Here is a 15,424-nt window from a genome sequence, read left to right on the forward strand (position 1 = left end):
GGTAATTATATCAAGAAAATGTCAAGGAATGAATCCAAATGGATCTTCCAATTGGACACTATAATCCCGAAAGGATTAAATAGTGAAATGGAATTGTTTGCACTCCTCTGAGGTGGATAGGAACTTCTGATTGAATAATGGAATGAAATCTTATATTTTAGGGGGACTAGAGTTACATCTGAAGGAATAGATAGGTCTGTGACTAGTTTTGGTATTGATTTTTTGAACAGTTCTAATATGTATGGATCGGTATGATTGAAGGAAGATTGGTGAGTGGCCATTGGTGGGTTAATAGGTTGTGTGTGGTGTGGAACTCAATGTGAGGCATCATTAGATTATGGATTGTAATTTTATTATTGTACATGTTTTTTAAATGCATCATCAAGCAAAGGTAATAGCCTTTGGAAAATTAAACATTTGCATCCTCTGCTTTGAAGAAATGTATTTGGGACGTGGTGAACCTTGCCCCCAGTGACACGTGAAAAGGGCGGATCCATGGGGGATATATAATGAATGGAAATGGCTGGCTGCTCCTTAAGCTAAAATCCTCCTGATGAAGGCCATCGCTAATTGGCTGAAACGCGTTGAGGTGAAGGAAAGCTACTGTTTAATGTGGGCAACGCTAATCTAGGACGAAGAACTGGGCATGTAGTGAAAGCGCGCAGCTGCTGCCCGTAAAACAAAGTTCCGGAGTTCTAAGGTGACGTCACCATGTAAGCTAATCCCAGTGTAACACAGCCGGGCTGAAGTACTGAGAACAGCTCGCTGAGCCTGACGGGCAGAAGTGACGCGGCCCGTACGAGTGTGCCGACGTGGAGGGGACATCTGGGAGTTGCCGTTAACAAACAGGACGACTGTTGAGGGGCACTGGTGTGAATTATCGGAGCCATTGCGGACAATATCCCGTGAGGAGACGCCAACTAATGGTGATACTAGGACACGTGAGTCTTCAGAATTTATACTTATACCGCTCATGCAGGCGGTGATGAGGAGAGTGTAACTACCTGTCAGGAAGCATTACGAGGAAAGGGGGTATAGGGGATCCTTCCCCTGGATATTTTTAATATTTCTAATATTTTGAACATTTGTTTTTAAACTTTTTCTGGTAATCAGGAGTATACTCATTTTTTGACTTTACAGTTTATGAGTACTGAAGGGCCCTTCATTGTGGATGTGTGGTGTATGGATGAGTAATTAACCCACTGAGGGCATATAGGGGAATATCTGTGAATTTACAGAGCATATGACGTATGTGGGTTTACTAATAAAGGTATAATTTGAATTTTAGCGCATGTTATTCGTTGTGTAATCTGCATTAAGTTCCAGGGGGAGAGGGAATCCCCTTTTATAACACGCAGCTGAGTAGTTTGAGGTGACATCAAACTTATTGTCTTTGTGCCTGGTATCTATACATATATCTCCTTTAAAATGTAGCTGTACGGAAAATAGTGCCCCTACGGAGTACTCAGCTTGGAAGTGAGGCGTCCCTGGATCCTAGAGACGCTTCCATCATGCTCCTCCACTAAACCGTTCCAGCGCTGCCCGGGACCCCCTAAAAATGCTTGTCGACAGCTCAGGCATGCGCAGTACCATAGACCAATTTGGACTCTGGCGGAAAAAGCCGAGCCCATGCTACTGCTTATGCTTGAGCCATCTGCGGAGTAGCACAGATTCAGTCAAGCTCGGCCAGAGCCTGACCAGGTCCGTGCTACTGCACAAGCACAGTGTGGCCATGCTTTGGATGTCCCATCACTGGATTGTCCTGGCTGAGGAGGACGGGGTAAGCTGCTCTAGGATCCTGAGAACCCCTTCTCCCTAGGTATAAAAAAAAACACTGTAGCAAACCTCACAGGTTTGCTTTTACAGTATATGATTTTGACATTTTTGCATGCAAACCAGAATTATGAACACTAGTGTTTATCTGAGCAGAACATTGTGAAGATTATTATTATTGATTTATAAAGTGTCAACATATTCTGTGGTGCTGTACAAAGGAGGAAAACAGCAAGGACTACATAATGATACAGACAATGATATACATGATCAAATATTGACACCAGGGGCGTCGCTAGCCCTATTTTGGGGGGGCACGTGCCCCCAATCTGTCCTGGGGTGCCACGGATCTCTTCGCGCCGCCACCCCCTCTGTCAGCGGCTCCCTCCAGCCGCCGTCGCCGCGTCACTCAGACCTCAGGATCAGGCGGCGAGCCGGCGACCAATCGTGCGGGCGCTAGGACCCAGCGCCCACACTGATATACGGAAGTGACATCACTTCCGCATATCGAGCGGGTGTGTCCGGTGCCCGCTAGTACTGGTCGGGTCGCCGCTGATCCTGAGGTCTGAATACACTGCCAGGTGAGGAGGGAGCGGCGGCGGCTAGAGGGGGGGGCCTCCCTGTCACTCACTCACTACCTAAAGGGCCTCCCTGTCACTCACTCACTTCCTAAAGGGGCTCCCTGTCACTCACTCACTTCCTAAAGGGGCTCCCTGTCACTCACTCACTTCCTAAAGGGGCTCCCTGTCACTCACTCACTTCCTAAAGGGGCTCCCTGTCACTCACTCACTTCCTAAAGGGGCCTCCCTGTCACTCACTCACTTCCTAAAGGGGCCTCTCTGTCACTCACTCCCTAAAGGGGCTCCCTGTCACTCACTCACTACCTAAAGGGGCTCCCTGTCACTCACTCACTGCCTAAAGGGGCTCCCTGGCCCTCACTCACTGCCTAAAGGGGCTCCCTGGCACTCACTCACTGCCTAAAGGGCCTCCCTGTCACTCACTCACTACCTAAAGGGCCTCCCTCTCGCTCACTCACTACCTAAAGGGACTCCCTGTCACTCACTCACTACCTAAAGGGACTCCCTGTCACTCACTCACTACCTAAAGGGACTCCCTGTCACTCACTCACTGCCTAAAGGGACTCCCTGTCACTCACTCAATTCCTAATGGTGCTCTCTGTCACTCACTCACTACCTAAAGGGGCTCCCTGGCACCCACTCACTACCTAAAGGGGCTCCCTGGCACTCACTACCTAAAGGGGCTCCCTGTCACTCACTCACTGCCTAATGGGGCTCCCTGTCACTCACTCACTGCCTAATGGGGCTCCCTGTCACTCACTCACTGCCTAAAGGGACTCCCTGGCACTCACTCACTACCTAAAGGGGCTCCCTGGCACTCACTCACTACCTAAAGGGGCTCCCTGTCACTCACTATCGGGGTCCCTGTCACTCACTACCTAACTGGAGGCGCCTGTCACTCACTAGCTAACCTGGGGGTCCCTGTCACTCACTACCTAACTTGGGGGGCTACCATATTAAGGGGGCATTCTGCCTATTTATGTGAAATACTGTCTATTTATGTGCCTCATGGCTGCTGAATTTGTCTTGTTGGGAGCCTTATAATCTGTTGGGGGCCTCAAGATTGCTGAATTTGTCTTGTTGGGGGCCTCATGATTTGTTGGAGGCCTCATGATTGCTGAATTTGTCTTATTGGGGGCCTCATGATTTGTTGGGGGCCTCATGATTGCTGAATTTGTCTTGTTGGGGGTCACATGATTGCTAACTGCGAGACTATGGGAAAAGCTGAATCCTTATCATATGAGACAATAGCATTAAACCTACTTTTTTAGCTTTTTAAAACAGAAAATAAAACTGGGAGGTTCTAAAAAATTGAATACATTTTTCAGAAGTTGGATGGATGAAATTGTTTATCTGCACAGTTTATTTTCAACTTGGATTTTCCATAATGTTCATGTATGAGTTAAAACATTTGTACAGTATTTAGTTTAAATTGCTGTTGCCACTTTGCGATAGATAAGTGACTTTTGGGTTGCAGTTTGGGCACTCGGCCTCCAAAAGGTTCGCCACCACTGTCATAATCTAATGTCCCACCATTGCTAGGTTCATGTAAATTTGTCTCCACCCGTTACCACACCTATATTCTGGTCCATAGCCCACCCATTTTTCGGTGCAGCGCGATAAGCACGCCGCACAACGTGATCCGCATATTTTTGGCACGCTACCTGCAGTGTGCTGAATTCTGCTGCCTACAGTATGTACAGTATACGCTGTTCTCTAGTGCCTGCACTGTGTGCTGATTTACCTCCGGTGTGTACAGTGTAAGGTGTTACTCTGTGCCTTTACTGATTGTAAACCAGCTATATTGTATGCTGATCCCTGCTACTTTCAGTATGTACAGTATTAGCTGTAAAGCCTGGTACACACATACAATTTTGATTAGCCAATTTTAGCTCTGTTCATAAAATTCATTGTCTGTTGGCCCACTTACTGCACGGGGGTGGTAAAATTGGGGGTCAGTGATTGACCAATCAAAATTGTATGTGCGTATACATCTTTGATCTATGCCTATACTGATTGTAAATTATCTAAATAAAGGACAGGGGGCTCCATCCAATATTTCGATGGGCAGGCCCGTTATCTGTAGCTTACACCGCTGCTAAGATCATGTACATTTGGCCCCACCTATGGCCACGCCCACTCACCGCATGACCACGCCCATTTTTTTGCTGGTGCCCCCAATCTCCAAGGACCCTAGAAACGCCCCTGATGGACACTAATACAAGATTAGCATGTATGTAAGCAGTCCAGCTTCCCCAAATGCATCCTGTGTGAAGACAATTTCAGAAACAGGAGCACACAGCTATGTATTTACAGAGAATTTTGTACCATTGCTGAAAAGCAAAATAAACACAAATGATAGCAATAAGGGAAGCAAGCCTGCATGTAAAATCAGGGCTGTGGAGTCGGAGTTAGATTCAGAGTCGGAGCAATTTGGGATACCTGGAGTTGGAGGTTTCATAAACAGAGCAGTTGGGAGTGGTAGTGGGATGATTTTTTGTACCTAAACCACACAGCCCTGGTACTTATTAGACTAAGGAGTCGGAGTCCAGGAGTCGGAGTTAGGGCCCGTTCAGATCACAAGTGCGGATGGCCATGCGTGCGGAACGCATGCGGAAACGCAACGCGTACGAACGCACGCCATCCGCGTTTGTGTGCGTTGCGTGGCTGATCCCATCACTGAAAAGTGAATGGGACAGCCGCGCGTTTTTGCAAAATCTGCGTGCAGCATGCGTTCCCGGACCGCACAGGTCCCGAACGCATGCAGTGTGAACATCAGACAGTGCACTCTATGCCCTGTCTGATGTCGTGCGTGTCGGCCACCTGCACGCGTTTCCAAAACGCGTCTGGAAACGCGTGCAGTGTGAACGGGCCCTTAGAGCCATTTTGGGTACCAGGAGTCGGAGGTTTCATAAACTGAGGTGTCAGAGTATAATGATTTTTGTACCGACTCCACAGCCCTGTGTAAAATAAGTAGCAGCACAAGCAAACCGTATGTAACAATGTGTCAAACCTGGAAGTGCATTTTTTACAGGGACAGTCCCTCTTCTGAAACTAAATTCCTCCTTATCTGTCCCCTTTTCTTGTCTGATGAGCAGATCTGTATAAACATATGCATGATAAGACAATACCATACCTCCCAACTTTTTGAGATGAGAAAGAGGGACACTTAACCCACGCCCTTGCCAAACCCCTAATCACGCCCCATCACACCCCTAGTCACACATACCATAAAGATTTCATAAGAAAAATGATGTTTTATAATTGAAATCACACTGGTCCTCTCTATCCTGGTTCATTTTCCTTCATATTAACATTTTAAAATTAGTAATATATCACTTTAAAGGATGGAAATAAAGTTTAGAGTCAAACACGTTTTTTTACTAGAGACATATATACATTGTACTGCGGAAGATGACGGCGCTATATAAATAAATAATACAATTTTCTTCTAAACCTATGTAACTAAACTTTATTGCCATCCACTATAATCATTCATACATTACTAATTTTCGTATAAAAGTGCAGAAAATAGAAAAGACCAGTGTGGTTTGAACTGTACATATATTGTACATCAACACGCGCACCTGCAATCACTTGATCACATCAGATCGCTCTACAAACCCAGCAGCTACGTTACTTTGACAGCAACGTCAAAGTGGACAGTTTGTATTGGCTTCTGTACTTGCACATGACACCCCCTCACAGTGCGTGCTTTCTGTGATTGGTAAGCTGTGCCTTACGTCAGAACGACGAGCCCGGCTCCCGGAAGTATTCTGATGCTCTGTGCACGGTGTGGCTTTCTAGGTAAGAAGCTGCTACTCATCATCACCATGTCAAGTTGCGGCACCCTGGCAGCGGTAGCCACTGTGGGGGTCCTGGCTTCAGTTCTGCTCTATTGTCTTCAGGAAGCAGGTATCTCCCAGGCAGCTGCAACTGATCTGCAGCCTGAGCAAGACTACTCAGTTGTCATACTATGGGGCAGACTGATCTGCAGCCTGAGCAAGGGCACTACACAGTTATACTATGGGGCAGCCTGAGCAAGACTACTCAGTTGTCATACTATGGGGCAGACTGATCTGCAGCCTGAGCAAGGGCACTACACAGTTGTCATACTATGGGGCAGACTGATCTGCAGCCTGAGCAAGGGCACTACACAGTTGTCAGGACTGTGGGGAAGACTGACCTGCAGCTTGAGCAAGGGCACTACACAGTTGTCAGGACCGTGGGGAAGACTGACCTGCAGCCTGAGCAAGGGCACTACACAGCTGTCATACTATGGGGCAGACTGATCTGCAGCTTGAGCAAGGGCACTACACAGCTGTGGGACAGACTGATCTGCAGCCTGAGCAAGGGCACTACACAGCTGTCAGACCGTGGGGCAGACTGTTCTGCAGCCTGACCAAGGGTCTGCCATAATTTATGCCTACGCATCGAATCAGCCTACATGCATTGGCAAATGCAAAGGGTTAGGGAGGGGGACAGTAAAGTCAATGGGATGTAGGTTAGTACGCTGATGTAGGCTATTTGGTTGGAGCAAGTGCACTACACAGTTGTCAGACCATGGGTAGACTAATCTGCAGCCTGAGCAAGGGCATTACTCAACCATGGGGCAGACTGATCTTACAGGGGAACGATCAACTGATTACAAAAGAGGGAGAAAAAAAAAAGATAAAAGCATGAGGGTCTTGGCACTTGTTTCCCTGGAAAGAACCTGTCCCATTACCACTGAAAACAAACAAACTGCAAGTTGGTAAAATGTGATTGTTCGTCACATGACTGCACAGAGTTTCAGACCCGCAAAGCTTCCAAATTGAGCATGATATTTCACCATCATTTGGTAGTTTTTTGGGCTCTTGGCATTTTTTGGTCCTGTGGCTGTCTCATGTTTCTGACAGCCATTTGGAGTTTGGGACCAAATGTATTTATTTTATAAAGCGCCAACATATTCCGCAACACTGGATAACCGCAACACATAAGTGCGAGTGGCTTTGCAATACCATATAAAGGAAGTGTTGGTGGATCATCAACATAAATGCCTGTTTATGTTCATGTGAAAAAGATTCTGGCAGGGGTCACACTTGTCGGCTTTTGTTGCGCGTTTTCTGCACAGAAAAACTGATTTTAACAGAAAACTCATGTTAATCAATGGGCTAGGTCACACATGCAGAAAGAAAAACAAACTGAAATCTTGCCCAAAATTTGTCAGTTTTCTCTATAAATTACATTAGCTGCTGTAAGGCAGGGGTCACGCTTGTCTTTTAGTTTTGTAGAAAACTAAGTGTGTCTCTTGCCACTAGGAAGTTGCTATGGGTAACTTCACAGTGGTCAGTTGCATAATGCATGTGTTATGAGTGTGAACTGCCATGCAGACTGGCCATAGGCTGCATGCAGCAAGTAAGAATAAAATATCAGTTAGTTGTTCACATCTAAAATTGATATCGCAAGCGGTTTGCAATTTTGTGCGTGTTTTTTTAGTGCCTCCTGGCCTGCACGCTGCAATTCTTTTTTTTAAAGTGCTTTTACAGAGCAATGCAATGCAAGTCAGGAAGTGAACTCTTTGACCTGGAAAAGAACAAATACAATGTATTTATTTTTAAAAACGGGAACGCAATCGCTACACAAAGTGATTTTGTGAGCATTTTGCATTTTTCCTATACTTTCCAATGAGGCAAAATCATTTAAAAAATGGTACAGGCAGTGCTTTGCTGAGCGGATCGGAAACTAACTGCTCAGATGTGAACTCTTTCATAGGAATCATTGCACAAGCATTTTTAGGGCGATTTTGAAAATCGCCAGCGCTTGAAAAAATGCTGAGAACGCCCTAGATGTGAACAAGCCCTTGTGAACAGCCCCATAGAACTGTATGGACAGTGAATTGACATGTAGAATTATTCTGCAACACTGAGCGCTGTGAACTAGCTTAGTGATGTCTTCCTCGACCCCACCACTGCTGGCTGCCGCACTCTCCTCCGAGGGGAGCACGGACAAGGAACATGTCCGACGCAAGTTCTGCATACTGGTTTTTTAATACATTTTGATGCTTTCCCCCTTTTTTAGTTTAATGATAAAATTAATTTAGGAATTAATGAGTACAGTGCAGGTCCTAGCACAAGCCTATGCTCATTATCCCTGGAGATTAATTAAGGACTAATGATGGATGCCAATTCTGAAATCTCAACTCTATCTATCTCCCTTCATCCATGTACTGCAGCTAGCCTCCTCCAGCTGGTAGCTGAATGAACCATCTCTCAGCCAGATGGTACCAAACCAGGATGGACATACAGCAGAGGAGGTTAGCTGGAGCTGAAGGCATGGGAAGCACTGTGGTCATCACTGAATTGGTGAGATGTAAAATACTTTTCACCCAGTATGCGGGCTGGAACCCACTACAAAACGCTATCGCTAATCGCAATTGCTAGCGTTTTGTATGAGCAGTTTGTAAGTGATTTCATGAGCGTTTACAGTAGCGATTTTAAAAAGTGTAATCAATTTGCCAGTAGTTGTGTAGCGATTAGCGGTTTTAATTCTGGTTGGTCCTTTCAATTAATTTACATTTTCTTACAGTGTGCAGTATTGTAAAAACGCTAGCAAAATCGCTCTGTGTAGGTTTTGACAAGCGATTATGCCAGCATTTATATACTAACGCTCAAAAATGCTGCATTTCCTGCTTTTGCGATTTTGGTAATCGCAACTGCTCCAGTGGAATTTAGCCCATCCATCACCATTAACATTAGCTGAGCGTTTAGGGAAATCGCTCACAAAATCGCTCTAGTGGGTTCCAGCCCTGCCTCTGATTACCAATCTCTGCACAGGGGAATAGGGACTGCTACCAAACTACAGTGCACTAAGTATAGTGTTTTAAATGAGGGCCATTGTACAGGGGCACTGCATTAGGGAAGTGGTGAACTACTTATGAGGCACTATATTTTTAAGCCCTATAATAGGGACCATTATGTAGAGAACATTGTAAATTAGTTAGACTATAATGGGGGGGGGGGGGGGGGGGGGGGGGGTTGAGGCATTATACAGTGTGGTGCTGTATATTAAATCATTATAAAGGCCTATTCACACTAGAGCGATTTCGGCAAATCGCTCAAGCGCTAGTGCTTTTTAACGCACTAGTGCTATAATACCCTATGGGCCAGTTCTTACTTGGGCGATTTGCGTCAATCGCCGGCGGTTAACGCAAATCGCCAAACGCAAACATGTAGCTTGCACCATTTTCAGGCAATTTCCCAGCGATCGCGTTTCAGTGCTGTAGAAGCGCTAAACGCGATTGTAGAAAAATCGCTGCAGTGTCCAGTGATTTTTCCACGGTTAATCGCGGAAAAAGCACTCCCGCTTTTAAGTGTGAATGGGGCCTAAGGGTTACTATAAATAGGGACACTAAGGCCTGGTGCACACCAAAACCTGCTAGCAGATCCGCAAAATGCTAGCAGATTTTGAAATGCTTTTTCTTATTCTTCTGTAGCGTTTCAGCTAGCATTTTGCGTTTTTGGTGTAGTAGATTTCATATATTGTTACAGTAAAGCTGTTACTGAACAGCTTCTGTAACAAAAACACCTGCCGTTTTTCAGAGCGGTTTGCGGTTTTCCTATACTTTACATTGGAGGCAGAAATACCTCCGCAATCCAAAATCTGCAGCAGCCCGGGAGTATGCGTTTCTGCAAAACGCCTCCCGCTCTGGTGTGCACCAGCCCATTAAAATACATTACCCAAGTGTATCCGCAGCCGCAAGCGGATCGCAAAGTGCAGCCGAACTGCTCTGGTGTGCACTAGGCCTAAAATAGAAACGTTGACTAGCATGGTTAATGAGATGCATGTAATTCTGGCTTCAATGCAATTGCAATGCGCATTGTTTGGAATCATGCAATCTTTTGCACTTCCAGACTATTTTAGACCATCTAGGCTACATACAGTGAGCATCCAGTTTGCATGCATTTCAGAATTTATATCCATGTCATTGATCAACTCTAATGGGCACATATAATGGAGGCACCAAAACAGAGGGTATGCAATGGGAAGGAAACATTGGGCTATTACAAGGAGTCAAATTTACTGGTAACAGTAATTCTGGGCGTCCCATGAGAAAGCTCCTGCTGTAAAGAAGACTGCCACCACACCCTTTCCCTCAGGAAACACAAGACTAAAGCCCCGTCTACACGGAGCGATGTTACAGCAATGTTACTTATCAATTGAGCTGCTGATGCGGCTCGATTGATAAGATCCGTCAGGTCGGATTTCGCCACCTCCAATTCCCTGCTCGTTCCCCACGAGGGGACAATGGCAGGGAATCGAGCAGAAGATAAGCGATGCCGGTGGGGACAAGCTGGGGATCGAATCTGACGCACGCGTGGGCGAGCCGGGAAACGGCGGGTACTCGCGGGGATGCGGCAGAGGCGATCCGACGGCTAATCGAGCCGCCGAATCCCCTCGTGTAGACGGGGCTTAAAAACAGTAGAGAAAACCTCTACTCAGTGCAATACAAGAAAACACTTGGCCAGCACCAAGACAAAAGGAAGGGATTTCACAGTCTGAACAGAAATTCAGCACCAAAAAAAGACCGGGTGGGAGATAGTGGAGCTGTCCCATGGAATGTTCTGAAACACTGTTACTGTTTTGTTTTTTTTAGGGGGGGGGGGTTTACAATCAGCCCAGTAGACAGATCACACTGAGGAGACCAACTATGGACATTCCCAAGGGAGGGACATCTGTCTGGAGTAATTTTCTACCAAATGCCCTTATCTCCATCCTGCAGTACTTTTATAGATGAGTGAGCTAGTCCACCTGGGTTTATTTAGTTTGGAAAAAAGACAGCTAAGTGGTCACCTGATTAACATGTATTAATGCATTGGGGGAAATACAAAACCTTAGCAGATGAGCTTTATGTCCCTAGGCTTGTACAAAGGACAAGGCGACATGATCTGTGTATGGGGGAAAAAAGGTTTAGCCATCTATTCAGGAATGGGTTTTTTTTTGTTTTGTTTTTGCAGTATAGGTTGCCATAAATCGGGCTACTTAAAGGCCCATCAACCATATAATTTGATAATGTGTTACCCACAGAAGCTTGTGGTGGAAACACATCTTCTCCCAAACTACAGCCGGTGTGGTGAAAATTTTTGCAACTTTCTAATATTTTGCAACCGGTTGCAATAATTTATACTTATAGCTATCAGAAAGTGCAATCTAACCATTGATTTTACTGTATTTGTATCAGAAAATGCAACCCAACCTAACCCTATTCTCACACAGAACCTTCCTCTAGTGGGCAACTAATAACTCCCCACTGGTGGGGAACTAATAACAACCCCCCCCCCCCCTCCCCAGGGAAGTAATACCACACCTCCCCCTTGGTGGGAAGCTAATAGCCCCCCTGGAGGGAACTAAACACCGTCAGTTGCAAATAATAACAGCTGGGAAAATGTGTAAGAAGGCATGCATGCACAGTTGAGCAGTCCTTTCAAGTTGCAAAATATTACAGGTTGCAATATTTTTAATTACACCGGACAGCAACGCACCTTCGGAGCAGATGCTGCACTGCTTGCTTCAGTTGATGATCCAGCTTAAAGAACCAATCATTATGTATAGTACTGCCTTACAGTACTGATGGGAAATGCTGCCTAAATGTGTTTCTTTTCTGGGGAAATATTCCCCCATCCTCCTCCCCCCCCCCTTTTTTTTTCTTAAACAGATTGAGATTTGGGAGTGTGGGGTGAGAGGGGGTTAGGGGCCCAATTAATTTCTGCTGTCATCCTGTAATGTTGTTGCTATACTGCCCCCATTCACAGCCGTCAGCCGCCATCTCCTTCTAGTTGCAGCTTCCAGTAACATAAGTCCGTTGTAATACCCTATCCCAACACAAGAGGGTAGCCCGGCCTTATGACGTCATCATAACATGCTCTATATGTTTTTGTTTATTCTATCTTTCCTTGTTTTGACTGGCTGAAGCTTTATTGATACCCTGTCAGGCTGACAGTATGGGGATCCAGCTCCCTGCAGCTCCCTCCCAGTGCAGCCATGCATGAATCCGGCAAATGGCGCGTAGTGTGACGGCTCTATCCGCGGAGAAGCGGCCGAGCGAGTAGAGCAGGCCGCCGGCGGCATGTCGATGTCCATGAGGCGGCTAATCAGCAATACCCGGGGCTTCCTGTGGTCAGACGTGGAGACCCGAGCCCTGCTGGCTATCTGGGGGGAGGCGGACGTGCAGTCGGCGCTGGACGGTAATTTCCGCAATGGTCATGTGTACCGGGATGTGGCTGGCCGGCTGAATGAGCTCGGCTTCCAGCGCACTCCGGACCAGTGCCGCATCCGCATCAAAGGCCTCAAGCGCCAGTACTACCAGGTGCGGGAGGACCTCCGCAAGAACGGCCATGCCAGGAAAAGCTGCCGCTACTACGATGAGATGGACCGAATCCTCAGCACCCGGCCTGCCCCGGCCCCTGTGCTGCTCCATGTGGGGCCCCCGTGCCCGGAGGAGCTGCCCGGAGACCCCCGGGACGAGGAGGAGGAAGAGATCGAGGAGGATGGGGGACCCGAGTCTTCACAAGACACAGAGGACTCTGGAGAGGGCTCTACCTGCTACACCGAAAACACCATCAAAGTGGAGGACGGAGCCAGCTTCGCCATGCCTGTGCCCCCCAGCGAGGGTAAGCCTGTCATTGTTACTCTATGCAATTATTATGCATTTATATAGTCCTAATATATATTCCACAGCTCACATACTGCAATTGATGATGGGACCCGCAGCTCATGTTACTACAGTACTACAGAATGATGTACTGTATATAGCACTGACATCCTCTGCAGCATCATGTCACTGTCTCAGAGGATCTCAAAATCTAATCTCTACCATTGTCGTATTTATTTATTTATTCAAGTATTTATATAGCGCCGACATATTACGCAGCGCTGTACAGAGTTTATTGTCTTGTCACTAACTGTCCCTCAGAGGGGTTCACAATCTAGTCCCTACCATAGTCGTATGTCTATGTATGTATCGTGTAGTGCATTTATTGTAGACTAGGGCCAATTTAGGGGGGAGCCAATTAACTTATCTGTATGTTTTTGGAATGTGGGAGGAAACCGGAGTGCCCGGAGGAAACCCACGCAGACACAGGGAGAACATACAAACTCCTTGCAGATGTTGACCTGGCTGGGATTCGAACCGGGGACCCAGTGTTGCAAGGCGAGAGCGCTAACCACTATGCCACCGTGCTGTAGATTTATTATACCTATCAAAGTCTAATGCTGGGTACTCACGGTAAGATTTTCCATGCAATTTTGCGACCTGGTGGTTTTTTCACACGATTCTGCGCTCGATTCTTATTGTCATTCAATTTTTCTTATCTTTTTTCATTCACCACTTTGAGAAATGGAGCGCAAAAACTATCGGGAGCAATATCGGACATGACGGATTTTATCAATCGGATCCATCTATCACACAGAAAATCGTACCATGTGTATTAGGCATAAAGGCAGGTATACATAGAATTTCTTTGATAGATTATATGTTGGACTGAAGAATAATCTGAGAGAAATCTGTTGAAATTGAAGGCCATTAGGGCTCAATGATCAATCCTTTTGTTGGTTAGGAAGGCAAGTTTTTCTTGCAGATCTATGTGTCCAGGAGTGCAAAAGGGGGTGTAGGCAGAGCAGTATGTTGGCGAGGCTGAATTAGCTTTCTACTGCATAAAGCTGTACAATGTTTGCAGCAGATTTGTCCTGAGTTATAATGTAATATCAACTATGGCAGGATGGGAAAATTATCGACACCAGTTTGTGTACCCGACGCAAAGGCTGCAACAAACAATCTACTTGCCTAGGAAGAGGGAAACCTCTGCATAGTCCAGAGGCTTCCCGTATCCTTCCCACCCCCACTGTTGCCATGCACGGACTACTGGAACATATCTAAGGGCTCTTTCACACCAGAGTTCTTTTTCAGCGTTTTAATGCAAAGTCTATACTTTGCGTTAATCAAGGTAAAAGGAAAGTCCATAGACTTTCATTTTACCTTTCACACCCGACGCTGCATTTCGATGCGTTGCGGTACGACGCACCAGGGAGCTGTTTCTCGTCGGGAATCTGCGGTTTCCCGTCGGGTTAATACCGCCGTTACTCAGCGTCGCACCGCAAATTCCCGATGACAGCCACAGGCTAGTCAACGCGTACAGGAGCCTAAAGAGAGCTCCTTTAGCTGTGTTGCTTGGCCCTGCTCCTCTTCATGCTCAAGAGGCGGCTTTACTGTGCCTGCACGAGCATGGCTGAGCCTGTGTGAGTATAGCTGCAGTAAGCCAGAGATGTTCCTTGCTTCTGCGCTGGTGTGGCCGTTCTCGTGCAGGCACAGTACGGCTGCGCTTGTGCCTGTAGAGGAGCTTAGCCGTGATCTTCCAAAGGGTTTCAGAGGCTTCCCTCTTCATGGGTAAGTATGTGAAGTGTGGTCCGGTGTTGGTCGAGGAGCAGAAATGCAGACATAAACCATGTACAGTCATTAAAGGTATAACCGGAATCAACGTTTGATGTCTGCATAGGTAAGTATCTTTTTTGTTGTTGCAGATTTCATCTTGGGTTTACTAATGATTAACTGCCAGGTTCATTAGGTAGTCATTCGTGTCTGTAGCAGATTATAGCTGTTCACAGTGCAGCAGAGCTAGCATATCCATATTGCACAACTATACTGTACCCCTGCTAGGTTCCACTGCTGGTCCTGAGCAAATGCCTGCCATTCATCTTATGTTTGGCAATACTTCCACGGTCCATAAAAATTGTGCCTGTTGGTATTTCTGCTTTTATTAAGGTGCAACAAGACACAAAGAAAACCGATTGTTGTAAACAGCCCGTATAAAATCATTGCCAAAGCTCTTCCATTTCCAGGGCAATGGACCTAGTGTAAATTGTAAAATCCTGAACAAAAATCTGGTTCAGCCGAAGTGGTTAATTAATCATTAGGCTACATTCGCAGTTAGGAGTTGCGTTGCATTCACTGAAAAAACAGGAAAGCAATGGAGGGGAAAAGTCGCATTGCATGTTATGTATGTGGTGCAACGCTTGCAGTACATAGAAAGTATGCTTTG

The 15,424-nt window shown here is 46.3% G+C and overlaps 1 protein-coding gene across 3 annotated transcripts in view; it reads left to right on the plus strand.

The window, feature by feature from the left end:
* The first annotated feature begins 6,070 nt into the window (after nt 1–6,070).
* NAXD (NAD(P)HX dehydratase) overlaps nt 6,071–15,424 on the plus strand; it is a 49,042-nt gene continuing 39,688 nt past the window's right edge. Inside the window, exon 1 of one of the 3 annotated variants that reach the window (XM_068268044.1) lies at nt 6,071–6,158. In XM_068268044.1, the coding sequence (XP_068124145.1) occupies nt 6,131–6,158 (28 nt within the window). In that variant the 5' untranslated portion in view covers nt 6,071–6,130. The other 2 variants (XM_068268043.1, XM_068268042.1) reach the window with 2 other exon arrangements.

This window comes from Hyperolius riggenbachi, chromosome 2 (genome assembly GCF_040937935.1).
Source record: "Hyperolius riggenbachi isolate aHypRig1 chromosome 2, aHypRig1.pri, whole genome shotgun sequence".
Lineage (NCBI taxonomy): Eukaryota > Metazoa > Chordata > Amphibia > Anura > Hyperoliidae > Hyperolius > Hyperolius riggenbachi.